General features: G+C 38.5%; 2 protein-coding genes and 1 long non-coding RNA gene across 4 annotated transcripts; 1 reads left to right on the top strand and 2 right to left on the bottom strand.

The window, feature by feature from the left end:
* Positions 1 to 89: 89 nt before the first annotated feature.
* zgpat (zinc finger, CCCH-type with G patch domain) lies at positions 90 to 6,450 on the bottom strand. 2 transcript variants are annotated; one of them, XM_063012482.1, is made up of 7 exons: positions 6,287 to 6,450; positions 4,937 to 5,514; positions 4,242 to 4,375; positions 3,152 to 3,313; positions 2,904 to 3,023; positions 1,669 to 2,071; positions 90 to 1,588 (listed from the first exon to the last, which is right to left on the bottom strand). In XM_063012482.1, the coding sequence occupies exons 2-7, from the start codon at positions 5,503 to 5,505 to the stop codon at positions 1,450 to 1,452; spliced, it is 1,527 nt and encodes a 508-aa protein (XP_062868552.1). In that variant the 5' UTR covers positions 5,506 to 5,514; positions 6,287 to 6,450; the 3' UTR covers positions 90 to 1,449. The 2 variants fall into 2 exon arrangements, with proteins under 2 accessions (XP_062868552.1, XP_062868553.1); XM_063012483.1 differs by lacking the exon at positions 6,287 to 6,450 and adding an exon at positions 5,985 to 6,054.
* Positions 5,965 to 8,932, top strand: LOC134331183 (uncharacterized). Its single transcript, XR_010015112.1, has 3 exons — positions 5,965 to 6,045; positions 8,333 to 8,388; positions 8,617 to 8,932. It is a non-coding gene; the product is annotated as an uncharacterized LOC134331183 (long non-coding RNA).
* rtel1 (regulator of telomere elongation helicase 1) lies at positions 7,705 to 26,839 on the bottom strand. Its single transcript, XM_063012481.1, has 33 exons — positions 26,724 to 26,839; positions 24,704 to 24,902; positions 24,491 to 24,584; positions 23,275 to 23,356; positions 23,117 to 23,177; positions 22,863 to 22,938; positions 21,569 to 21,653; positions 21,421 to 21,486; positions 20,724 to 20,877; positions 20,603 to 20,641; positions 20,432 to 20,510; positions 19,219 to 19,316; positions 19,056 to 19,111; positions 18,881 to 18,952; positions 18,666 to 18,747; positions 18,052 to 18,184; positions 17,821 to 17,934; positions 16,407 to 16,447; positions 16,239 to 16,324; positions 15,536 to 15,613; positions 14,816 to 14,893; positions 14,573 to 14,719; positions 14,123 to 14,238; positions 13,558 to 13,681; positions 13,317 to 13,473; positions 11,115 to 11,278; positions 10,840 to 10,935; positions 10,027 to 10,222; positions 9,626 to 9,763; positions 9,018 to 9,119; positions 8,528 to 8,749; positions 8,292 to 8,414; positions 7,705 to 7,962 (listed from the first exon to the last, which is right to left on the bottom strand). The coding sequence occupies exons 1-33, from the start codon at positions 26,823 to 26,825 to the stop codon at positions 7,907 to 7,909; spliced, it is 3,516 nt and encodes a 1,171-aa protein (XP_062868551.1). The 5' UTR covers positions 26,826 to 26,839; the 3' UTR covers positions 7,705 to 7,906.
* Positions 26,840 to 27,881: the final 1,042 nt, after the last annotated feature.

Below are 27,881 nucleotides of genomic sequence, written 5' to 3'. Positions count from 1 at the left end.
TTTCCCCTTTATAGCATTTTAGGTGAACTTAATGCATGTCATTAACTTGCTAATGAAATATCCGTTTGAGGCCACATGGTCAAAAAAAGCACAGTTTAAAAAGTTTAATTACACGCATGGTAAGTGATCTGTCTACTGACTTTGTTCAACTGACTTACCAGGGGATGAAAAACCAATTACAAATGACAAATAATGTTCAGAGAAGTATGTTAAGCAGTGACAAAAAACAGCTTTTTTTTTTTTTTAGACCTCATCTCGAGCTACTATATCTGTAGTGTATGAGTTTACCACAAGCAACATTCTTCACACATTTATTTCAAATCTCACTTATAATTGAAGTCTAAAGGCAGCTATTAACTTAGAGCTTAGGTGGTACAGTGATATAGTGATATATTACGCCAGCCCTCTACATCTAGGATCCAGGTTTCGAACCACCAGCAGTGCCAACATCCCACCTGCTTTGCGCCCAGTGATCATGTGGAAACCGGGCCCACCTTGACCCTTACCAGGATTCAACATAAAAATTAAATGAAGTACTATTGGTCAGGGTTGCAGTGAGCGCAAGGTGCCAATCGAACTTAGGGTTTTGGCCACAACCCCCAGACATAGCAAATTGTGTCTGTGTAGACGCCTGGGTGGCTGATAGCACCACTGAGATTCGAACCTACCGAGCCCTTATCCTAATCGTCTATTATTCTTTCATTAGCACAGTACTATTAAAAACACCAGTAGAATTATTTCACTGTGATATAGAACAATTTTATATTCCTATAAATGTTTTTGTGCTGTTTTAAGCAAATTAGACATATTCAGTTCTCACCCACTGCACTGTGAACATCTGCCTCATGAACAGCATCTACGCTGGGCAAGGAGGGCTGCAGACTAGCACAAACTCCCTCTGACACTTGTAAAGCCATCATGCTTATTAAACTCGATAAACTCACACCAGACTAAAGTATTCCTTCACTGCTTGTGCACTGCTGGTGCATCGACATAACCAAAGAAAACAGTAGAATAAGTTATATCTGGCTTTTCTCTCTCAGACATGGCCACGTGAGCCTGTAGAGGGACCGAACAGACTGGTAGGCTAGCGTAATACAATGACGCGGCACCCAAACACAGTGTGCTGGTTATTGCCTGCCTCCTTGTTTAGCTGACAAGAAATATTAGGCAGTATTATAAAGCATAAGCCAAGCATTAGGCATCTATTATAAGTATGCTTTGAAAAAATGATTTTATATTTTTGTCATTACAAGAAAATGTGTTTGTGGTAATATATACTCTACATATACAGAAGAAGATGATTAGATTTTAAAAATGCTGTATTAAAGAATAAGACACATCAAAACTGAAAGTGTTGGTATTAAAACAAATAGTTGTGGTCTTTGCTTGTTGAAAAAACCCCCCAAAAAAACCAGGTCATTATTTACACTCTCGTATGTGAGAAGGTCAGAATTCAGTCATTTTCTTATGCGTATTGGCCTTTTTCTGAGCTCTCTGTATGTTCTGTTCCTGAGCCTTCAGTTGCTGCAGCAGTGCAAGAGATGCCGAGAGCTTTTCCTCCGCACGGCTTATAACCGCGGCATCCCTGCAGTGACAGAGAAACACTTGATAAGAACAGAACATAGGTAGGTGGGATTATACGGAGAATGACAGCACTCTACCTACCTCCCGTTTCGCCTGCTCAGAGACTCTGTGAGATGCTGAATTTCTTTTTCCACCTGACTCATCCTCTCGGAGGTCTGAAAGAGCTGCACATTAAGCGAGCGCTTGGTGCTCTTTCCTCCCTGATAAGCCTCCACGCCGCTGATTGAGCAGCTAGCAGAAGCAGATGAAGCGGGCCCCCTGGACTCCCCTAGCTTAGAGTTCAGAAAATCGAACACGTCAGACCGTCCCGAGGCAGACTTCCGTTTTCGTTTCATTTTCCGTTTGCCTGAGGTCGGATTGTTTTTGGCGATAGCAGCCTGAGTTTTGCGCTGTGTGAGTTCAGCGCACTGGTCCAGAGAGCGGCCTTTAGGGAGAACAACGGCCTGCACAGGCTCCACTCTGCCCGAAAGCGTTTTCCCCAAACCTGCACGAAAACATACAAGCCTGAAAGTCATGACAGGAATTGAACTAGAAAACAGTATGAAAAACATTACATAAAGTGTTTATGATTTAATTAGACAAACACTCTACTGAATTTGGGGCATCTTCCTGTGTGTTCCATGTTCCACTCAAATTTTGGCATGTTTGCTAATGTCATGTGAGTGAATTCTGAAGTCTTTAATCAGTAATATACAGCAGCAGGAAATGATTTTTTTTTTAATGGTTACACACAATACATTAACCAGCTCTGTATGGATTACTGTTAACTAAAACTTACACTTAAATGCAGGGTAGACACTCACACAGTGATCGTTCAGCTGCTTCATTAAACACTTTCATCTCTATCTGCCTTTACATTAGCATGGTTATGCAGTAACAAACACAAAAACTGACATATGCGGACCCTCATTAAGATCAATAACAATAATCACTAATAGAAATGCACAGTAAATGGTGTGTGAAAGCCATTATTCAACATGAATCAACGTAAAAAACTATTTGGGACTGGGACAAAACCTAGTCGATAAAGCAGCAGTGTATGTTCATGTTTATGTCAGTCTAATTTAATGTCATCTAATCTCAGACTCCAAATCAATTGTTATATGTGCACAGGGGCACCTTTTCGGCCAGACCACCTCTCAACCTCGCCCACCCCTGACCGACCAACAGCTGTGCCACTCGAACAGTCTTTTTTTCTATGGTTGGTTTAATTACATCTACATAAACCAAACCTGAGTTACGTCACCTGATGGAATTATCTTTAAAGGTCAAACATTAAGCCCATGATAAATTTTAAATGCAACAATGTGAGTTACCTTTTCCCAATTCATAACCCATCTTCAAGAGGAGTTTGGAACCAATGCCTCGAGTGTGAGCTTCCCAGCCACAGAATTCTGAACTGTTAATTGTAGATGGTTCATCCTCATGATTGCAAACTGTCAAACAAGTAGAAACAAGCAGTATTTTAACCTAAAGAGCGATCTGACGAATGAAAAAGCAGATATTTTTCAGTATCATGCAGATAAATAACTGTTATATTGCTAAGTTTATAGGGGCAAACAACCTTTAGCATAGCCGGCATCACATTGCTCAAGATCACCCTCAGAGTCTGAAGAGGATTCGGAATCGTCCTGTCGCAGAGGAGGAATAATACAATCAGCCTCCAGAACAGCCTCCTTCAGCAGCTGGGAGTCAAATTTAATTGTGTAGACGCCTCCCTCCACCTCTGTGAACAATAACAGTAAAAACGTATAAACATGTATCCAAACAAATTAAATCCATGAAAAATGTACAGGATTTCAGTTCAAACTATTTCTCTTGATGCACATTTCTACATATTTCTGGATATGTGATTCATTCATTCATTTATTGTCTGTTTTACTACCGCTTAATCCTGGTCAGGGTCGCAATGGGTCTGATTTATTAGGCGAAAAGCAAGACAACACCTTGAACAGGTCCTTTTTGGTCAGCCTTACTGCAATTGGCCTGACTGCATGTCTTTGGACTTGTGGGAGGAAACTGGAGCATCAGGAGGAAACCCTCGTGGACACAGGGAGAACATGCAAACTCCACAGAGAAAGGACTTTGGCAGTTCAACCCTAAAATTGAACCCAGGCCCTTATTGCTACGTTATTACATTGGATAATAAATACACGAAAGAAAAGATCAAAGACATGATCAAAGAGGAGATGAACATCGATTTTGTGTAAAAGCGTGTTTACAGCCTTTAAAGCTAAGTATGTTAGCCGCAGAGTGAAGTGAGGCAGGTTTGGTGTCCAAGGGTACTTCAGCAAAATATTTTAAAACAAATAAAGGAACGCTTGAGGTGTATTCCTTATGGAAAGCCACTGTCAGTGCCATGTGACTCCATGCAGCTGGGCCTCTGTGTAAGCCCAGCCAGGTTGTGGCTCTGCTAAGATCCAAATTCGCAAGTTCAAACACTCTGTGCTCTGTGCCAGCACATCAGGCCGTGCATCACCTAAGTGCCCAAAGTTCTGAGTCTTAGAACATGTTATTTGTAGTCATCTAACCACAGACATTTTTTACTTCACAAAAACTCTTACACATGGGGAAAAGAATAACAAATACCTGCACTTTACACTGCTATAAAATAACAAAATCAAAACAAATCTGACAGGACGGCTAATGATTACCTGTGATTTTGGCAGGATACCAGATGCCATCTTCATGCTTGGCTAAACAAGCGGATCCCGGCTGCATCTCGGTAAGATCTGCTTCGAGAAATTCCCTCAGCTCGGACACACATACTACCTCCCCGTGAGAGTACCTGAAAGAAGACAAACAACACAATCGTATCAATACTTCATTAAGAACAATGTGAGCAAGCACAGGCCAAGCATGGATGTTAAAGATACACTTGAGATAACAGACAAATCAAATATATCCAGAAAACAGAATAACTTTCCCTTTCTGCCTCTGTTAATGCATATTAGTCACACCTAATAATTTCAGATCATTAAACAAACTGACATTACAAGAATTACATTGTACAAAAGTGCAAACAAAACACAATTTGGAAACTATTTGGGATGTAATGAAAGTTTTCCAAAGCACATTACCCTTGAGGGACCTAACACCCCCCTCCTCCTTCCAGGTATCAATCAAACCTATCTAGTAATTAAATATAATTGAACAGAGGCATGACTTTTAGGGAGCCCTGTAGAATATAAATTTTGCCCATTTTCAACCTTAATGGGCTGAGGACATCTCTAGCCACAGCTAAGATAGGTGGTCATGAAATAGATTAGGCAGTCTGATAATGAGGCAAGGAAAAAATAATATATATGATATGTTACATATTTGCTAACATAAAGCAAAAGTTAAATACCTGCAGCTGTCCATGAAGCGGCATTTGCCTTCTAGAAAGAAAGGGCAGGGCTTTATGGATTTGTGTGTAGGATACAGGTATAGCACCCTCACTCGAGCCTCTTCTCCATCAGGTTCTTCAGAACACACAACCATGGCATTATGGTACTCAAGTGTCCCCCAAGATGTATAATAAGGAGCTCGTACTTTAGTTCCACTTATGTCTTCCTCCTCATTCTCATCCTCCTCTTCATCAGGTTCCTGGCTTGTTGCTACCTCAGCACCACTCTCACCCAGTTCCGAATAGAAAGCAGCAAACTCGTCATCCAAGCTGACCTCCTTGGGCTGTTCCTGGGTTTCTGCTGGTGCAATCTGGTGTGCTGGAGGATCCTCAAGTAAAGCTAAAAGTTGGCTCTTTTTAACAGATACCAAGCTGGATTCTGTAAGCTCAATAAGCTGAACCAGATCCTCCTTTAGCTGGAGTAGATCTGCTTGCTCTGATGAGTCCAATCCACAGGCCAGTGCAGCCTCCACCTGCTGAAGCTGACTGTTGTAGGTCTCAATGGCTTGTGTCAGGCTGCTTTCATCCATGGTAAGAAGCTAAAAGACAAAGCATCTGATCTAATCAGCATTATCCATAAATGTGGCCATATGATTGCCGTAGCAGCATCATTGTGCAAAAATCTTTCAGATACAAATGAATCAGGAGATTAATTAATCAAACATGCAGGGAAACAAGTGTGATCTGATTGACTTAACTATGGCATGGTTCTTGGTGCTACACAAATTATTGATCTCGATATTTTACACCTTACAGTCTGTACTATGGTCCTATGATAAGGAAGGGTCCAATGTTAAAAGACTAGAGGAATATTAACATGTCTGATACCAGAACAGCACACACTGCCATGTCTTTACCATGTTAGTGCCATTGCACTGCCGAGAATGATCCCCAACCCAAATAACATTTGGTCAGTGGGGGTCCTGTGTGGATCTCTTTCTAAAGATTAATGGGGTACAGGCGGTGATCAACAGTACAGAGCAACAAATGTTTACAGTCACACACTCACAGTTCATCTATGTGTTAGATGCTTCGATTGATGTACTCGATGAATATTGTTGCATCTGATGGTAATGTGTACACTTGCTTTTAAAGCACATATCAATGGCTCAATGGCATAGCAATGTGATTTTTAAAACCACAATATCAACATTTTGATGGCGAATTCATAGCATTTCAACACGTTAGCTTAGTTGCTACCATTAGGAAACGAGTAAGATGAAAACCTGATAGTAATTAAACTAATCAGATACAGCTAACTTGGCTAACAACAAAATGTCAACAAAACGACTAGCCTTTAAGGCTAATTACCTGCTAGCAAACCCGGTTGTCTCGTACTCGGTCTTCTTTCAAAAGCATGTTAAATTAACAACTATTACAGACTATTTTCGTTTTAATTCATTAGCTAAAATCATTCAGTCAGGAAAGACCATTTCGTTCATATTTAGCTTTTCTATTTCAGACGTATGAGCTGTTTCTTTCGCACCCGTTTTCAACAAGCCCCGCCTTCACCTCTATGATTGGCTGAATGCATTCCGGCTCCGGCATTAGGACCAATGATCATTAGGTTGGATTAATGGAGGACGCTTCCTTCTAATTCACGCCAGTAGCAGTACTAGCAATGAAGGTGAAGGGTGTCTTAAAACAGGTGGGGATTCTGTAACGTCAAAGCTTAAACGCAAACTTTTACTTTAGTTACAATGTGGTAACAAGCAAGCTACCAATTTTGTCATTATTAATATCTCATACATTTTACAAACTGATATTTAAGCGTTTATATTTTATATTGTGGACAAAAATTGTGACATTTCTGTAGGGTCTGGATATGATGGCAAATGTCATTACTTTTGTGACTAACAAATTATTGACCTAAAACACAAACATATAATGCGCATTATTATTTATGTTAACATCTATTAATCTTCAATAACATAATCAGTGTCGTGGGGGGTCCAGTGCCAGCATCAAATCATATGGCACTACACACTCAACCATTTCCCCACTCATACCTAGGGTCATCTTAGGGATCCAACGTGGATAGCAAAATTGCATTGAATTAATGTTTAAGCAAATATTATTATGGTTCACTACTTTGTGCCAAACTTTAGAGTTCAGTTCAGATTATAAATATCTGTTAAAAAAAAAAACTCAACGCAAGACTGTATTTTCATGAACTGAAGACTGAGTTATCAGTGCCAAAAATGAAAAGGACCACCCAGACTGTTATCATCAAAAGGTGCAAAAGCCAACATCATGTCTTGGTATGAGGGTATATCAGTGCACAAGGCATGGGTGACTAGAGCAACAGTTGCGATAATCAAATCAACATGTTTTCCTAAAATCTCCATGCTTATTTCAGCAAGACAATGATTTTGCATGTGCTACAACAGCATGATTCATAAAGAGCATACTAAGACAGTGTTTACCATGGAATATTGTGCAGACAAAGTCTCGCGTCAAGCAATAAATGGGCAAATATCCCCCTTGCAAAACTGCAACAATCAGTATTCTAAGTTCCCAAATGACTAAAAAGGCAATTAATAGGAAAGTTGACGTAATACAGAAGTAAACATGCCTGTCCCAATTTTTAGTGTTGCAGGCATCAAATTCTAAATTTGTTAATATTTACAATAAGATACAATTAATCAAGTAGGTGAAACCATTGAAAATATTTTTTGTATGTTTGGCAGTAACACAAAAGACATACGAGTATAAAAAAAAGTCTTTAATGTTTTGTTTTTTTTGAAAAGTACAATATTCATTAAAATATAGTTAGATGTAAACACAATCATACATTAATTTAGTTCTAGATTTGTTTTAACATGGTCCATGTTTATAAAACATAAAGAAACAAACTTCTCAGATTACTAATACATGGTCTTAATATAATCTATTAGCCCAAATAATAGGCTAGCTTATGGATTTTCCAGGTCAGGAGAAGAAGGATGATATCTTGCTCTGTGACTTTCCTGTAGCAAGCTGTGACACTACAATGAAACATACAATACATCACACTGTGATTTCATTCTTAAATACAGTTTAAATACAAGCAAAGATAAAAAGAAAAAAGTATGGATCTTAATTTAGGAGGTTCTTCAGTATCTAGTAGAATAGATTTGTTGTTTATTAAAATCTTTAGTAAACCTATAAGAACAGACTCAAGTCTGGTAGAATTGTGTAAAATGAGTGCAAATTTTTTCTAAATTTCTAGTATTTAATGTGTCCTCCTGTAATGCCATATTTAAGACAGACAAATCAACTTAACTAGTGCTGTGTGCTGTCGATTTTGAACTCCACAAATATATATGATATATACCTGAAATTGGAGGACTAGAAACCTCTTCTGGCTCTTGGCAGGTCTCTGAGACGCTTCCTGTTAAAGATTGTAACAACTCCAAGAACTGCTGACGATGGTGAGCAGGAATGAACACAGCTAACCCTAATCACAAAACCATACACAAAACAGCTGTTTTTAAATTATTCAGAACACCAAAATGTTTCATATGAGATGATGTTATGTTACCACAAAAGTGTTGATGCAGAGATACTCACTTTTTAGAAGAAAAATGTCTCCGTCTCGCTCTGTCAGCAGTCCCACAACAGTAGATACCATCTGTTCATAATCATTTGTCTTCTTGTAGGTTTGCAACGCTACAAAGAGCTGATTAGTCTTCTCAGCGCCAACAGCTTTTTTAATATCAGACAGTAGAGTAGCACTGAAATGACCACCTTTGCCTGGCTGATTTGGCTTCTGATCCTTCATACTTGCATCCCCTGGGAAAAATAAAACAACAACAACATAAATGAAATAAAATACACATTGTGGCCTAATTTTTGGAGACACCCAACCCCTAAACATTAACTCCTGAACAAGCCAGCCCACACTCTGGCACTCTCCACTTTTCCTTTTGAATAGAACATGTCTGCAGTATTTCAATACATATCACAATTTCAATAAAATAGAGACATTCACTAATTAGAAGGCTGTCTACATACTTTTAGCTGTGCTGTATTAAAGTAAAAAGAGTAAAATGGCACCAACCTTTACAAAAGTTATGAGTGCCCAAATGAGATCCACCTTGATTTAACTGCTTGCTTGAGTCTAGTTGGCTGTTTGTGTTCATTTCACGTGCCTCCTCTGTGGCTAAAAGAAAAACCCAGAAAGACACAATGAATGATCTACAGTTAAACTCAAAGTATATTAACACTTGTACTTTCACAACTGTTATTCTTTGTGATTAAATGATTACAATGCTTTGTCCAAGATGTGAGTTTTACAGGCTTAGAGGCTTCCCTACAAAGCTTGATGAAAGTTTGTTCCTTCGGATGGCACAGCGATCTAATGCGCTAACCAACCACCGCAAGATTTGAGTTCGAATCTCACCTGCCTCAGACAGGTGAAAATAAGCAGTAGGCATCTGCACACGTGTCGGAGAGAGAGTGTTACATAATGTGTCATATTTTAAGAAACCCATCAATGAATGCAATAAACTAAATACATAAAAGTTTTTGGGCAAAGAAAAAACTACATAATTTCCCTCGTAGGTGTATTTTCTTGAACAGTATTGGTTTATCTGTGACTACATGTTCTCCTTTTGTTCAAATGACAGATCAATTTAAAAAAACATGACAAAACTGAGCAAACATTACCTGTTTGTTGCATTAGTGTCTCTCTGTCCTCTTTAGAGAGCGAGTGCTGAGGTTTGTAGCCACAGCCTTTGCCTGTAAGCTCCTGACACTTCTCATCAAACTGTTTCTTGTGATGCGGTCGAATAAACTGGTAGAGCCCTTGAGAAAAACACAAATACAAACACAAAAAATTTTTTCTTCATTAAAGTGCAAGTGTATATCCAAAGTTACTTGGCATTTGTTTTAAATGAGTTCACTGTACTTCAATGGCCTGCCAAATCGCAAAACACTATTTACCAAGATGCTTCGGTAGCAGCACATTCTCCATACAATGACACAGAGTGTGAACATACCCTTCAGTAGTCTGTCACTGCTTGTGTGTGTATTATTGTGTAATTGACTGGTTGTGCATGCAGACAAACCTCTAAGCAGGTTATGTGTGTTGGCGTCTTGCATAAGACGGTCTGCTGCGTTCTCCACCAGGTCGTTGAGGTTATCTGTGGCCTTGTACACCTGGAGAGCATGCATGACCTGTGTGAAGCTCTCTTGACTTAAATTTTTTTTCAGCTCCAGCATGAAAGCTTTGCCTTTTCCTGCTGCACTGGATTCTACAGGTTTCTGAAACAATTAGAAATTAAAAGTTGTAGTTATGAATATGCTGTATTAGCACTGGAGAAAATAAGAAATTAAATCTTAAAAAAAAAACTGTGTTTTCACCACAACACCCATAGTGGTACCAATAATAGACACACACGGTTTTAGTTTAAAACTAACAAAATGTTATTCACTTTTTAACTCTGCTGTATAATTGTGGTCATAATTGTGGTGAATCAAGTTTCCTCAGAAACATTGGGGACAAGGCAGGAATACACCCTGGACAGGGCACCAGTCCACAGCAGGGCTTAGCAGGACATAGCCAATCATGTCTGTGTAGGCACCCGGCCGATAGCCCGTGCTGGGATATAAACACGGATTTCAGCAGTGGAGGGTTAGCATAATAGACCCAAGAGCCCCCATAATGCAACCAATATATTTAAAGCATAAATGCAATGCTTATGCTATAATAAAAACCAGCAATATCACAGTCAGTTCTGCTTTCCAACATCAAACATTTGAATTAAAATATTGTAACTGTGTCGCACTGTGATGGATTAATATATAAAACAAACTGCGACCAACATTACTCTAGTCTATTAATATATATGTATAAATACACTCAGAATGAAATTAATTACCCGGTCTTGCACTATTCTGATTTTGCGTTTTCCACCCCTACATTCATCATCCATGCGCTTATCATGTTGAAGAGATAGTGTGGACAAACGGCTGGCCTGCACAAATAATACAAAATAATGATATGGTTAGCATTACTTGTTATCCTTTTGGATTTGTTAGAGTCGATTATTGATATACAATATAATTGTTCCAAAACAACAAAGACATTATATACAAAAATTACAGTTGTAAATATTGGGCCTCTTTTCTGCCCAGTTTGAGCCATTTCTCCTACCTTCTCCTCTCCTACCAAGGTATCATCCTCTTCTCGATTGGGGTCGCTCTTATCCAGAGCATCTAGCAGGCTTAGTGGCCTCTTTTTTACAGGGCTCATCTCCATCTCATACTGTATACACAGCCTGGCTGTTCCATCACTCCCAGAGGGCTCCTCTGCATTAGCTATATTGGCAGGGAGAAGAAAAATGTTGCTCAGATTGCTATATACAGTAGTGTTAAAAAAAATAGCAGTAATTTAAAAAAAGTGAATAAAGCACAAAATCATTATAATAACTTTTATTTCCATAAATGCAAATGCACTGAAAATACTACACTTTTAATTCTAAATCAAAACATTAACAACATTTAGCCAGTTTGTGTTAATCCTTTACAGAAAGTTAAGAAAAATGAATATTAGGCTGTTCAAAAAAATAGCAGTGCCAGCATTTTTCTTTAAAAACTCAAAAAATGTATCTATAAACTGAAAATATTTGAGGTTTCACTTTACTTTAAATTACTGAACTAATATTTAGTGGCATAACAATTGTTATGAGATCTGTGTTGCGAGATCCGAGATCTGTGTTGCATGGAGTCGACCAACTTCTGGCACCTCTGAACAGGTATTCCAGTCCAGGATGATTACACTACATTCCACAGTTCTTCTGCAATTTTGGGTTTTGCCTCAAAAAAACGCGTTTCAGATATCAGCCCACAAGTTCTCTATGGGATTGAAGTCAGGGGATTGGGCTCGCCACTCTATTACCTCAATCTTGTTTGTCTGTAACCAAGATGTTTTGGGTCACTGTCATGTTGAAACACCCATTTTAAGGGCATTTCTTCTTCGACATAGGGCAACATGATCTCCTCAAGTATTCTGTTATATTTAAACTGATCCATGATCCCTCGTATGTGATAAATAGACGTAACACCATGGTATGAAAAACATCCTCATATCATAGTTTTGTACCACCATGCTTTACTGTCTTCACAGTGTACTTTGGCTCGAATTCAGTGCTCGAGGGTCATCTGACATACTGTCTACAGCCACTTGACCCAAAAAGAACAATTTTGCTTTCACCAGTCCACAAAATGTTGAGCCATTTCTCTTTGGACCAGTCAATGTGTTCTTTGGGAAATTTGAACCCATTCAGGACACGTCTTTTTCTTAACAACGGGACTTTGCAAGGAGTTCTTGCTGGTAAATTGGCTTCACTTAATCATCTTCTGTACTCACTGGGAACTTCAGATGTTCCTTGATCTTTCTGGAGGTGATCACTGGCTGAACCTTTGCCATTCTGGCTATTCTTCGATCCTTTTGAACAGTAGTTCCACGCTTCCTTCTGCATCTTTCAGGTTTTGGTTGTCACTTTAAGGCATTTGAGATCATTTTAGCTGAGCAGCCTATCATTGCTGCACTTCTCTATGTTTTTTCCCTCTAAAATCAACTTTTTAATCAAAGTACGCTGTTCATCAGAACAATGTCTGGAACAACCCATTTTACCCAGTATTTCAGAAGAAAATGCACTATGACCAACCTGTGCAACATTTGCCACCCTCCTACCTTAAATAAGGGCCAAAATTGACACCCATTCTTCTGCAGAATGAATGACTTCACCAATTGAACTCCTCACTGCTATTATTTTGAACAACCCCCTTTCAATCAATGCTTTGATTACTCAGAATGAACGGCATGCATGTCCTAATTGTTGGGTTTGTTTTGTTTTCAATACTCTACTACACTTTCAAGTAAATTTTTTGCTATGTAGAAATAGCATTTCTACTAAAAACTTTGATTTATCAAGTTAATGGTGTTGGACTGCTATTTTTTTGAACACCACTGTATATTACGTGTGTACATTATATATGAACACACAGAAACACATGCACACATACAGTATATGTATGACTGTTCACAAGTGGCAGCAAGTGCCAAAAATGTATATATCAATATTACTGATATATTAATCAGGTCCTAATTTACATCCTAGCTCCTCAAACTTCTCCTCATTAAGCCATCATGTCAGCTAATAAAATTGTGAGACTAAGTTATTTCATGCTTTCTATAATATTACGCAAGAAGACATGCGACCTAAAAATACATTTAATATGTCAAACACAATTCATTTACTGTAGCTGTTACCGAAATAAAAAAATCAGTAGTACTGACAGATTGGTTTAGAATTTTTCAATTGTTCTGTAAATGACTCGGTTAAAGTCCTACCCAGTTTTCTTCGCTTTAGGCTTGGTACATGAGAATCCAGCACTTTGGCTTTTAAAGACGAACTGCAGTCCCAGGATTTCGGAGCTGAACGACTGCACACTGCACTCGTCTGTTTCTCACATCCACCACTCTTCACCTTTTTCTCTGGTACCGGCCTCTACATACATAATACAAACACACAAGTTAACAGATGGCAAACAGATGGGTAACCATGTTATTATCACCACCAACTTTTACTTACAAGCTTTTGTGCAACCCGAAAGAACTGGGCAGCTTCACGGACCACCAAGCCAAAGTTGTCATATGTGCGAACGTACGGCCTGACCCAGGAGGGAAGCTGCTGCCGTGCATCTGCACTTCGAAACCTAAAAATATGTCCAACATAATTGCATTCATTATTTGGAGTTAAGCATGATTGCTGCTTTCTTCTTTAGTCATGGGTGGGAATTTTAAGGTGATTAATTGCCTCCAAGCTGGGCCTCCTCTGAAACATGTAAAGCTGCCAGCCCTTTCTTCACGTTGGCAATGGCTGGATTCTTACAAAGAGCCTAAACAACATGTAGATGATCACGCTACGCCCTCTGTATTTCTCCACCACTCAGGACTGCACATTTACCATACAGCAGGATTTACTGTTGCATCAACAAGGATGTGATTTTCTATCAGGACTTCTTCAGCTTCTTCAGACATCACTAATAAAGTCCTGATCAGACCAATGCACAGCAGGGCCCTCCAAAAGTCTTTATTATTGGCATATAAAACATTAATATAATTGCAATATAAAAGACATACAGAGGAGCGCTAACCTGTGGTCACAAAGGAAGATGGCACCATAATCCTCACGATGGCGGATTACTCTACCGATGGCTTGATTCACAGCACGGGAGGCCTGCTGCTTGTACCACTCCTGCCCAGACAGATACTGGACACACACGAACAAGTGATTAAACTATGTACCAATCAGATATTAAAGCCAGTTGACATACGTATTATATACACATTGTGTAGCACATGTTCTAGCACACGATTGATTGACTTTTTACTTTATTGATCCTGTATTTATTTCATTATGTCAACTATGCCAACTATGCCAACAATAATTTTAGAATGTCCTACATTTTTATGTTCTTTAATTGGGTTTGATGTGCCGAAACAATGACCAAGCAACACCAATAACAATACATTGGTATCTTAATACTTGCTTTTTTCTGTCTTTGATCTCAACTTATTCTCAGTATCTTAACAGAAGCCGCTACCTTCACTCCGCTGGTTTTGTTCCTGCACATCTCGTCTAAATACTGCATCTTCAGTATCACTCTAGGGTCCATTCTGGGAGGGTAAGGAAGGCCAGTGATGATCACTCCACGGCCATATGTGTCTGCAAAGTCCAATCCTTCACTGGCCTTGGGAAAAATAGTAAAATATTACACTTAAAATTAGATAAATAAATTAAATTAAGAAAATATATTCAAATAGAATCTTCATATACATTATTTTACCTTTCCTCTGCATACAGCAAAAAAGCTCCCACCATTCGACTTTGGATCATTAACCTTGTCATAATAGCCCTCGATCACCTGAGAAAAAAAAAGTATATACCCTTATATTATATACTCTTTTACTAACCTTTTCCTGCTTTATAAAAGTGCTTTTTATTTTCCCAGTTCCCACTTAGTGGCTTAAAAGCAGAATAGCCTGGAGTTAGTTTTAGGACATGTATCTTATGAGGTGATTTATGTATCAGTACAAACACTTTTGCACAGGTCCTATTAACTGTTGTTTTTTTTAACGTGTGACTTTGTGGAAATTAATAGTAATTAAGTATTCACACAGTAGAGATAACACTGTTTACTTTTTGCTGTAATTGTGAGCTTTTAATAAATTAGGAAATCAGCAAATTGTGAGATTTGAGCCAGGTTGCCCAAACCTTTACAAACCACACAATTACACTGCTTTACCTACAGACAACACAGTTACTGCTGATGTCAATGCTACATGTCAATGCTAAAACCAAACTTCTGAATTAAACCTGACAGGCCCGAGAGGACTTTAAACACAACATAAAACATGTTTGCAAACATTCCTGCTAATAAACAACAAGCTACCTAACTGAAGTTCTGACAGGACTTTTTGGAGGGAAAAAGTTCAAATTGTTATAATCTACTAACACTGATTACTGCTTACATTTGCTAAAGAGTCACAAACTACAAGGATCATACCTCTGAAAAAGTTCCTTTTCCTTTGGGTTCCACAAACACAGGCTTCATGTTCTCAATGCGGTCTGCATGGCCATTAGCCTATTGGAGTCAACATAACAAACATTAGATTTTTTTCTATTGTGTATGTTTTTATTTATAAAATCTGGTATGTTTTATGCTACATGATCCTAATACATGATTCTAATAAAACCAGATTTAGAAAAATGCAAGAGAAAAAAACCTTCGGTGAAAATCATTGGTGATTTAATATATTAGATAAATTGATTTATACTCCCCACTGTTTTGTTTTCTTCACATGCTCACCGGACCGTAACATTTTCAACTTTAACATCATTATCTGAGCATTCAAATGCAGAGCTACTGTTTTGCAGATCTCCAAAATGTGGTACACCACTAACTAACCTGGTAGAACGTGATTTTTTTGTAAAGAGAAATGGGACAAAACTGCTCAATCACCTTATGCTTTCAGTTTATTGAAATCTGTCAAAAACTACTTTAACAGATCTAAAGCTTTAATAGATGCAAATGTTGCTTAATTCTATCCCTAATCATCCAACAACCATCATTTCTGTAACAATGATAAAATGTAAAAATAAAGGTCAATAACTAGGCTATTAAAATGTTTTCTGTTGATTATCATCACTTTAAATAACATTCATATGATTAGTGCGCTTTTGGCAGTGTATGCAAGGGCCTGACTTACCTTCCAAAATTCAAGAGTCTTGTCCAATACAGGATATGAAGGAAAAAACACCAGCAGGCCTTGAGGTACCACTCGACTCAGATTTACTGTCAATAAAAGGTAACGTGTACAGTAGGAGCTTATGGTGTAGGCTTATATAATAGAAGTAAAGAAGGCTGTATCTCTTACCAACAGTATTTCCTAATGATGCCATATTCTCAGGAACAAACCTTCACAACAAAAAGTGATACACAGTATAGTCATGTATTAATACTGACCAAGTAACAGCTGACTAAGTGATTAATGAAATTAATAGTAAAGATTTTTAATACCTGAGATTGTTTTAACAGTGATCAGAGTAAGGTAGAATACTATCAACACTAATTATTTCATATTTTGTATTCATATTCCTAAATATTCATATTTATTATTATTCTCAGTTCTTAACATTGCATGTTCCACATCATGTGTACTGATTTGTGAGAGAATGCATTTCTGACAGGATTTCTAAAGCCATATTCATGAAAGTTTTCATTGCCAACATTAGCCAAATATCAACTTCAAATTAACCTGACAGGCCTGAGAGGATTTTAAACTCACTGTAAGAAATGTTTGCAAACATTCCTGCTAATAAACGACAACAAGCTGCCTACAAGTTCTGACAGGACTTTTTGGAGGGAAAAGGTTATATTCCCAAGTGTTCTAATCTGCTAACATGAATTACTACATAAACTAACATGGTTTCTGAAAGGACTGACTATCATTTTATTGCTAATATTAGCTAGACATACTGTATATCATGAACTAACATAAAAAGATTTGACAATTTTTTTTTAAGTCATATTCATAAATGGTATAATTTTTACCACTAATATTGGCTAGACAGCTAACATGAACTAACCTTATAAGATTTTTGACTTATTTGTAAAGCCATGAACTAACCCGACAGGAATTATATTGCTCGAAAGATGGTTCAGACTTTTGAATTATGGAATTCAGTAAACAAGTTGGATTGATTGATTGATTTTAAAACTAAATAGCTGACTAATTTTGCCAAACCCTAACTGATGATGCTGAACGTGTTGCTGTATAAAGCAAAGTAAAACATGAGATAGTTGTGAGATATCGCAGTACAGACAGATCATGAAAAGTGTGTTAATATTTGTCAAAAACATTGCTGCTTATCTCAAATCATCTGGGCAGAAATGCAGTATATATTCTATCAAATAGATGAGAAAGCATTATATTTCATTCAAAAGGGCCCAAACATGATGGATAAAGGAAGGGAAAGTTGAACCTTCCACCTTCTGATCAAGTCTTCTACAAAAACACTATATTGAGACTTTACTAGGTACAGCTGCAAAAATTATTGATCTGAAATCTGCAGTTTATTACTTTTAAAATAGGCCGTAAAAGTTTTGATTTTCTGATTAAATAAAGTGACCCATTAAACATACATTAAAAAATACATATGGTGCTGCACTAAAAACAGAATAATTCTAAATAAACATGATCAAATGACTTTTAATGCAGTTATACATATTTTAAATATATCACTCATCGCTATGGGAAATATAACTGATGTATTTTTAAACACACACACCTCCTGTCGAAAGCTGCACTCAGCTTCACCCCGTCCGGCCCTTTATCAATAATGCTGACAAATATCTGATCTTTTTGAATGACGTGAGGGTTTTCCAGAGTCACAGGGAATGGGCTTTGAGAGTGAGAGTGAGAGTGAGAGTGAGAGTGAGAGAGAGAGAGAGAGAGATGGTTTTAAAGCTAGTTTCCACAATAAAAAAAAAGAAAAAGTGCACCAGAAAACAGAACCTACATTTGCATTTCACAGGTAAAAGATGAAAGGGGTGAAAGGGTTCCACTGGTCAGGATGATGCAGCGCACTTCCTGCCTGAGCAAATCTTGCATGCTGAATCCTGGGCTAAAACACCAGTAGCTCAGCACATTCCCTAGTGCGCATGCACACACACAAACAGACACATGGTGAAAAAGCCACAGCTCACCATAAACCATAAAATGGATGTAATAATATACAACAATAAGCTAAAACACCACACCTACCCACCTAATATGCTGCGAAAATGACTGACCTGCCCCTGCACCCCTGGCTGTTTCAAAAACACTTAAACCTAGTCGTCAGGGCATACCACTATATTTCATGCATCCCTGACCATGGCATTAAACAGGGCATTGACATGCACATTTGAGAGGGGTGGTCCTAATGTTTTGGTTCATCATTGTGTAGTTTACACAATATAAAGAAAATGTTAGTAGATTAAGGACATTCAGCTTGAAACTTAAAATGATGACGAATGTCAAAACCTCGCTGCAATATAACCTACTGGCTACACTTCACACCTAAATAAATTTGAGTTCTTTGTTATGTTTATCTGTTGTACTGACTTTGTCTAAATGGGAGATTATGTTTACCTCGTTTTTTTGTAGAAGAGGAAGCCCAGAGATCAGTGGGCTGCTTTTTCTTAAAATTGCTATTATCAGGATGAATATGTACCTGAAAACAACAAATTTTCACGTCAGACTCACAACCTAAATTAGCTGTCTTGTCTTGGTTGTCTTAACTAATGCCTTCACATATTTACTCAATGTAAAAGACAATTCAGCCAAAAACAATGTAAATGACAGACCTTGAACTGCTGCATGCTGTTCCCCTTTTGCGCCCTCATGCTGCCCTCTGCAGGTTCAACTGCAAACACCAACTGATCACATCAAACAAAAAATATTGGTTAAATTATTCACTGCAATGTTCCTGTAACTGTAATATAAATAATAAATTAAATGCAAAAGTAAACTCTGCATTACTTGAATTATATCAGCAACCTTCTGCAGCCCGCTGGTGTTGAGAAAGATGCCAGGCCCTATGTCATTTCATTTACACGTCAGTGTCGTAACAATGTACAGCTAAGGGTTGAATTCATAAATACAGTGATGGATAATTCACACAATTCAGGTTTAAGATACCTACTTCCTGTCAAAAATCCTGTGATCTGCTCCATCGCTTCCACAATAGCCGTTTTGGTGTCATAGGTTACATGGGTCTTTTGGAAGAGCTCATAAATAAAGCTGAAAACAAACAGAAAAGCCCCAGATAATCAAGGAAAAAGCTTTCATACTAGACCTGCACATAACCTCACTGCACATTACCTCATTTATTAATGACAATGTTGGCCCATGCAATATTGCTACTGTACTAGAAAGTAAAAAATGTTATGATGACTTATAACGTCGGTTTAAAGTGCTTTGTTAATGGGGTCATAAACATGATGTCAAGTTAATGTTGTAAAATTTTCCACTTTCAGTCTTACAGGGTTTTTATTTATTGCAGATTTTTAACTGTAGTACGCAAAACTCCTGGGGCATGCCAAATAACTACTTCCTCACAAATTAATTTGAAAGTAATCTAACATTTTAAAAAGGTAGATTTAGGGGTCGTTACAGTGGATCTGGTTTGCATAACTTACATAGCACAGTTTAACACCGGATGCCCTTCGGCATCTAGCAGACGCTTGTATCCAAAGCGACATACAGTTCTGACATCATATACTGACTAAGCATTTGAAAGTTAAAACACGCTAGCACACATCGTTTCAAAACGCAGCTCTGCCATTCGGCTGGGCTGGGCACCAACATGAACAACAATTGGCTGTTGTTCATACAGGATGGGAAGCCAGACCAGGGCTCCTCAGAACTGATGTAATTCCGACCTCTGCTGGCTGAGGAATAATGCGTTGATCAGGGTGTGGCGCTCCATACACAAAGCTGATCCACATATGAACTCGCCTCGTGCGGGTGAAAAGATGCAGTCGGCTACTGTACATGTGTCGGAGGGGACGTGTGTCAGTTGCGACACTCCTCAGTCAGAGTGGAGGTAAACATCAGTAGAGGAAGTGTAATGCAATCGGGTAATTGGATACGACTACATTTGGAGGAAAATAAATAAATAAAATATTGTTATACTGTAAATCTAGTTGCTATGTATAGTGGAACTTTGTGCATGTGTGTTTGTATATAGAAGTGTATTTGTGTACGGGACTAGGAATACGCAAATACAGGGTTGTGAAATGTTTGAAAACACTATAGTACCATACTATAGTAGTTGTACATATTGTCCTTAAATAAATGCTGTTCTATGTGAATGCAGGGTTTGAACTTAAGAAAAAACTGAAAAGTTGACGCACCTGCCAGGTTTGGTAATTCCTTGGTTATTTGCAGGCATCTCAAAACTATTTATGGCAATCTCCAGGTCCAGTAAAACTTCTACAAACAAAAACTAGGAATCATTACAGATACACAAGACTGTTTACAAACTGCTTACATTGTTGGTAAATTCACCAATGCTTGTAACTTACGTTTAATCTTAGCAATGGTTGTGATGTCCAGCTTTAGTCCTGCATTATAAAACAATAAAAAAATTACACCACAAAGTTGCTTCACAGAAAATTCAAATCGAACATCCACTATGAGCCAGACCTGAGTTTAGAGACTCGACGTTGAAATCCTTTGAAGATTCTTCTTTCCCAATATCTGACGCCTGCTCCCTTAACACCTTATCCACAGCATCAATAGCTGAGGTCAAATCATACGGAGTCAGATCGAATGAGGTAGACTCTTCACACATCTTCTCCTGTAAATCATAGTAAACAATGTCATTAGTTAAAGTGATCGATACCAAAGGACACACTCGCTAGTACAACACTGTGGAGTGTTCGGACCCACAAGTTCAAATATCAGCAAAGCCACTGACCTGGCCGGGCATCTGCAGAAACACAAATAGCCACGTTTAAAGGAGAAAAGATCGAATGGGGACTCTACCACTGTGATATGCGATCTCTGGGACCGGTCTGGGTGCTTGCAAAACGGATGGAGGGTGGTACATGAAGCTTAGCATGGCTATCTATACATGATATGTCTGTGTGGGAACCAAACACTGGTAGGCGTTAAGAACCTCACACAGATTGGACATATGTCAGCAGGGGGCCTGTGGTGTGCAAGTCTGGTCTGGTAAGTAAAGTCACTTATTGATTGAATAAAATCAGTTACTGGCCCTTGGGTGGCGCCAGTACATTATGTTACTGTTATCTCTTAAATCACTTAAAGTAAGTAATGCTGATTAAAATAGACACCAGAGGGGTAAACACATAAGGGATTGATTAACTCTGTCCCATACCACATTATGTGCCTCATCAAAAATGACAACGGCTCCTTTAAGCTCTATGTTGTACGCTCGCCGACTCTGAAAAACAAACAGCTTATTACAAACCAGAGCTGTAAAATGTACTAAATAACTGCTCATTTTTTATTTAAAATAACAATACCTTTGGATCAAGAAGGTAGTTATAAGGCATAAATATGAGGTCAGCATGCTGCTTTAGAGAGCGAGACAGATAATATGGACACACTCTGAAAAACAACACAGATTATTAAAAAAATATTCACTTCATTTTATTTTCATCAAATGCTTAATCCTAGACACAGTCATGGTGGGTCCAGTTCCACCGAGAAACACTGGGTGCAGGGCAGGAATACCCTGGACAGGGTGCCAATCCATTGCCGGGCTTCGGCCAACCCCAATCATGTCTGTATAGAAACCCAACCGGCTGATAGTACAGCTGATATTCGAACCCAGGTCTCAGTGGGGGTGGGCTAGTGTATAGTGTAACAGACCACTGCACCATTGCAGAATTTTATTTAAATCAAGTTGGCGCCCAGGTGGCGCAGCAAGATATTCCGCTAGCACACCAGTGCAGAGATTCTGAACTACTTGGTTTGAAACTTGGCATTGCCACCGATCACCTGGGCGCCATCTAGTGGGAATAATTGGCAGTGCCTGCAGGAAGGGATATGTGGGCAGGGTCATCAAACGCTGTATAAGGACCCTGACTGGCGGATAGAGGTGCCTGTGCAGAGTGCATGGTTGGAAAAGGGTTCTGTTAAGGGCTGCACGCAAGTCGGAGGAGACGTGAGCAGCAATATACCCTCCTCAACTGCAAAAAAAATCGGGGATCCACAGCAGTAGAAGACATTGACTACACTAATTGGGAGAAAAACACATATAAATATAAAAAATTAATAAATAAATAAAAATATCAGAAATGTTATAATGGTATGCAAAAAGCATTTAAAAAAAACCCCAGTGATTTAAAAATCTACTTTCACCTGTATTTAATTCCATTAAAGATTTGAGAAAAAAAATTGTACATCCTGTATGTACTACTCAATCTAAAATTATTACCTAAAAAATGCTCCAAAAAATTGGGACGGGGCAGGAATGTTGTAAAATGTTCATATAGACACTTAAACACTGATGCAATCAAGCAAAAAAGGATTTCACAATCTACAGGGCACAATATTATCAAAAGTTTTTTTTAAAATCCCAATAAAAAAGCAAGGCCTATAACTTTTATTGAATGCCTGTGACCTTCAAATCCTCGGTCAACACTTTTCATGGCTAAATCCTCTAATGTTAGAATCAAAAGGGAATTTACTTATGACTGATTTCTGTTTTTCTTTGTTGTTTTTTTTTAGCATTTTGCATGCTGTCCAACACTGAAATTAAGGTTTGTCGATTCCTACAAGACATCACCATTATACTTCAGAAGTAAATTATACCTTTCCTTTTTGCCAGTTTTCACAAGATCTTCAACATCGAGGATGTTATTTATGATGTCCTTGTCAGTGCTTTTCTCTAAAACGCACCACAATGCAGAGACACAAAATATCAGTGGCAAAATAATCTGCAGTTAACATGCAGTACTGGTACATGTGTCTTACTTTATTTTAAAATTCTAACAAAGAAAATTCATACATTTTTCAATAAGTAATAAAGTTCAGTAACTCACAGCAATATACAGTATGGCCCTTACCATCAACATTATTGTAGAAAACACAGGAACGGGATGACACTTTTGCTCTGCACATATGGACCTTAATTGATATAACACAAGAACACAAGAAGTTCCATAATTCTTCAGCATTTACTATTTTAACAAACGTTAATTCATGCAGTAATTATAATCTTTACCTTGACATGGTTGCTTTCATGCTTCATTATTTCTTGGTTGATACAGAGTTGTTCTCTTGAGCCCAGAACACAAATCTTTGGCCTACCAATACAAATACACATACAGTGTTGAAAAAGGCCATTACTCACTTTCTAATGGTACCACTATAAGTAGCAAATACTGCAATTAATCACATTCTATAATATAAAAATATAAATGTTAGTCTTTCCTATCACTGAAGGAATTTTAGCTCACTCTGTTTTGCAAAAACTGTTTAAAATTAGACACACTGTTGGGTTCAACAGCACTAACTGGTCATTTTAGGTTTTACCATAGCATCTAATCATTGTCTTCAGCTTATAGACAGATGACATTCCTCCCATTAGTTCGCAGTGAAATTTAGCCCTTCCTTAATAATGGTTATAATGGTGGATATCCAGACCTTGACACAGCAAAGCACCCACACACTATTATCACCATGTTTAACTGTTCTTACTACGAAATATGGCATTTACTTTTTACAAGTCAAAATTAAACCCTGGTAGTTCAACAAGTACTTTTTTTTTTTTGTGTATAGAACATTATGGCCAAAGGTATTATGGTACTTTATTTCATAGGGCAGACATGCAGTAATGTTTTATTGGGTAGAATTACTTTCCTACTTGTTACTTTCCCATGCATACTGTTTTTGCCTTTTTCCATTTTGTATAGTGGAAACACCTACAGAGAATGTAATGGCACCTATCCAGGAGTTGTATACCTAAGGGGCAATTCAAAATACAAAAGCATTCTCACTAACTCACTGTCTTAACCACTTATCCAATTAAGGTGCTGGAGCCTATCCCAGCTTTTCAATGGGTGCAAGGCACACAGTAACACCCTGGATGTGGCGCCAGTCCATCGCAGGGCAGACACACAGACACACACACACACACACACACACACACACACACACACACACACACACACACACCAATTCACCTATAGGGCAATTCAGTGTCTCCAATTAACCTGACTGCATGTTTTTGGACTGTGGGAGGAAACCGGAGCTCCCGAAGGAAACCCACGCAGACACGGGGAGAACATGCAAACTCCACACAGAAAAGACCGCTCCGCCTGGGGATCAAACCCAGGACCGTCTTGCTACCACAGTGCTACCCACTGAGCCACCGTGCTGCCCCAAGAAAAGTATCTTTTACAGTTTTCTGCTCAAACTTTACTTTCCAAAGCACTGACCTGTAAGCTGTGTTCTTGAGCTCGCTGATGACCTGCGTCAGCTGAGAATGAGTCCTGGATGCATAGATGATTTTTGGAATGTCTGTGTAATACGCTGCATGAAGAAACACAACCAATGTTCTAGTTATTTGTTTATCTTGTATCGGTGATTTTGGTTAAAAAATGACCACATTGATTATGTGTATAAAAAATAATGCATTCCACCCTTTATACCTGGTGTTTCACCATCAGTTGCTGATGTACCCCAAGATGACATCGGCCTATCAGGAAAAAGCTCAGCACCTCCCAATCTTTCTGTGACCTTGCGGGCTGATATGGAGTCCTTAAAATAGTCCCTCCAGCCAAGCGTTGCACAAAGCAGGCACAGGGTTTTGCCTGTTCCAGTTGGACTCTCAAGAACTCCATTTACTTTCTAGAAGAGGAAAAAGAGCCTTTGTGAACAGGGATGAAAGTAAGAAATAGCTTCACAAAATATACAGCTACATAACAAAATCCCACCCCCAGAAGGGGGTAAGATTAGCCAACCACAAAGGGTACACAAAATTTCACACAGTGGTTTGTCAGTGGTGCAATGAAATGATCTCCTCTCTCAGCTTTTGTGACAACAACTAAGTTTTCACCATGGCTGCAACCCACCTTGGACAATTGAATCATTTGGTGGTGTTCATATAACACATCACAGCAAATTAAGCCCCAATATTGGGTTCCCAATGGTTTAATCATGTGTCAACTCAACTTTGGGTCATACAGACTAGCAGTGGGTTTTAAGATTATTAGTATTATGCAGACATATTACAAAAAAAGTTGGGACAGTAAAGCATTTACCACTTTATAAAGTTGCCATTCCTTTTCACCACACTTAAAAGACGTTTTGGCACCGAGGATACCAACAATTTCATGTTTTTTTTCTTTTATTTTGTCCCATTCTTTCTGCAAACACGTCTTAAGATGTGCAACAGTACGGGGTCGTCGTTGTCACATTTTTTTTCTTCAAAATTCTCCAGAGTCTATATTGGTGACAGATTAGAACTGCAGGCAGGCCAGTCCAGTATCCGTACCCTCTTCTTCCGCAGCCATGCCTTTGTAATGTGTGCAGCATGTGGTTTTGCATTGTCTTGTTGAAAAATGCATGAAAAAGATGAAAAAGATGGAAAAGATGACGTCTTGAAGGCAGCATTTGTAGCTCTAAGATCTCAAGATACTTTTCTGCATTAAAGCTGCCATGACAGAAGTGTAAATTATCTTTGCCAAGGGCGTTCAGCTTATTTTGCGCCCTTGGCCTTTATGCATTGAAATTCCTGCTGATTCATCGAATCGTTTAATATTATGCACTGTAGAGGGAGAAATATGCAAATCCCTTCCAATCTTTCTTTGAGGTACATTGTTTTTAAACATTTCAATCATTTTCTCAGGCATTTGTTGACAAACTGGAGATCCTCTGATCATCTTTGCTCACCAAATACTCAGCCTTTCCTGGATGCTGCTTTGTACCAAACCATGATTACAATCACCTGTTGAGGGCGGCACGGTGGCTAAGTGGGTAGCACTGTCACCTCACATTAAGAAGTTCCTGGTTCGATCCCCAGGTGGGGCAGTCCAGGTCCTTTCTGTGTGGAGTTTGCATGTTCTCCCCATGCCTGTGTGGGTTTCCTCCCACAGTCCAAAGACATGCAAGTGAGGTGAATTGGAGACACTAAATTGTCCATGACTGTGTTTGATATAACCTTGTGAACTGATGAACCTTGTGTGATGAGTAACTACCGTTCCTGTCATGAATGTAACCCAAAGAGTGTAAAACATGACGTTAAAATCCTAATAAACAAACAATCACCTGTTTGAAATCACATCATTATTTAGTTTTTCACCTTATTACTAGCCCTAAATTGCCCCAACGTTTTTGGAATGTGTTGCAGGCCTGAAATGCAGAAATTGATGTATATTAACAAATGAAATAAAGTTGAGCAGACAAAACATAAATTATCTTGTGTTCAAACTGTCTGCAATCAAATAAAAGTCAAAGTAAATGTAAGGAACACTCCATTTTTATTTTATTTGCATTTTCCATACTGTCCCAACTTTTTGTGATTTGGGGTTGTAGCTTGACAGGTTATATTATTAACAACTAAAATCCTATTCTGTAAACCTGATGTCAAACATGATCACTTTCCTTTTTTATTAATATATTTATCTCAGGTTTTAATTTTGTTAAATGAGATGCCTGGTTTGTACTCACGTTCTGCAGACACTCGATGACTTTGCTCATGTAATCTTCCTGACAGGGATATGGAGTGAACGGGAATTCCACACTAATTCCCCTTAATGTCAGAGCAGGCATGTTCAAGCCACCATAAAACTATAAACAATAGCTAAAAATACATATGACCACTCAATAATAAAGGATTTATTAACATGTCGCGCTGCACAAAGAATTCATAACAAAACACAACAAGTTCCCGGCGCTGCTGTTTTCATGTGGCGCCATATTTCTTCACCGTCTTCTCACCGGGTAAAACATTGCTCAAGTGTGACTTGCTCCTCCTATAGGTCATATAGTTAACTGCACCTTCACAGTTAATCCACAGTTTCTACCTTTCACTTAAAGGTTTTAAGTTTATAATTAATTTATTGATCATTAACAACAAAATTCTGGTCAGATCAGAACAATACCATCCCGTCATAGGTGACCCAATACAGTACGTTCACCTATACATTTCGTGTTTTTAAAATATCTTTATTAGGTTTTAATACATACAGTGTATCACAAAAGTGAGTACACCCCTCACATTTCTGCAAATATTTTATTATATCTTTTCATGGGACAACACTATAGAAATAAAACTTGGATATAACTTAGAGTAGTCAGTGTACAGCTTGTATAGCAGTGTAGATTTACTGTCTTCTGAAAATAACTCAACACACAGCCATTAATGTCTAAATGGCTGGCAACATAAGTGAGTACACCCCACAGTGAACATGTCCAAATTGTGCCCAAAGTGTCAATATTTTGTGTGACCACCATTATTATCCATCACTGCCTTAACCCTCCTGGGCATGGAATTCACCAGAGCTGCACAGGTTGCTACTGGAATCCTCTTCCACTCCTCCATGATGACATCACGGAGCTGGTGGATGTTAGACACCTTGAACTCCTCCACCTTCCACTTGAGGATGCGCCACAGGTGCTCAATTGGGTTTAGTCCATCACCTTTACCTTCAGCTTCCTCAGCAAGGCAGTTGTCATCTTGGAGGTTATGTTTGGGGTCGTTATCCTGTTGGAAAACTGCCATGAGGCCCAGTTTTCGAAGGGAGGGGATCATGCTCTGTTTCAGAATGTCACAGTACATGTTGGAATTCATGTTTCCCTCAATGAACTGCAGCTCCCCAGTGCCAG

Source organism: Trichomycterus rosablanca, chromosome 17 (assembly GCF_030014385.1).
Source record: "Trichomycterus rosablanca isolate fTriRos1 chromosome 17, fTriRos1.hap1, whole genome shotgun sequence".
In the NCBI taxonomy this organism is placed as follows: domain Eukaryota; kingdom Metazoa; phylum Chordata; class Actinopteri; order Siluriformes; family Trichomycteridae; genus Trichomycterus; species Trichomycterus rosablanca.
Note: the sequence above shows the minus strand (reverse complement) of the source record. Positions and strands in the feature narration are given on the sequence as shown.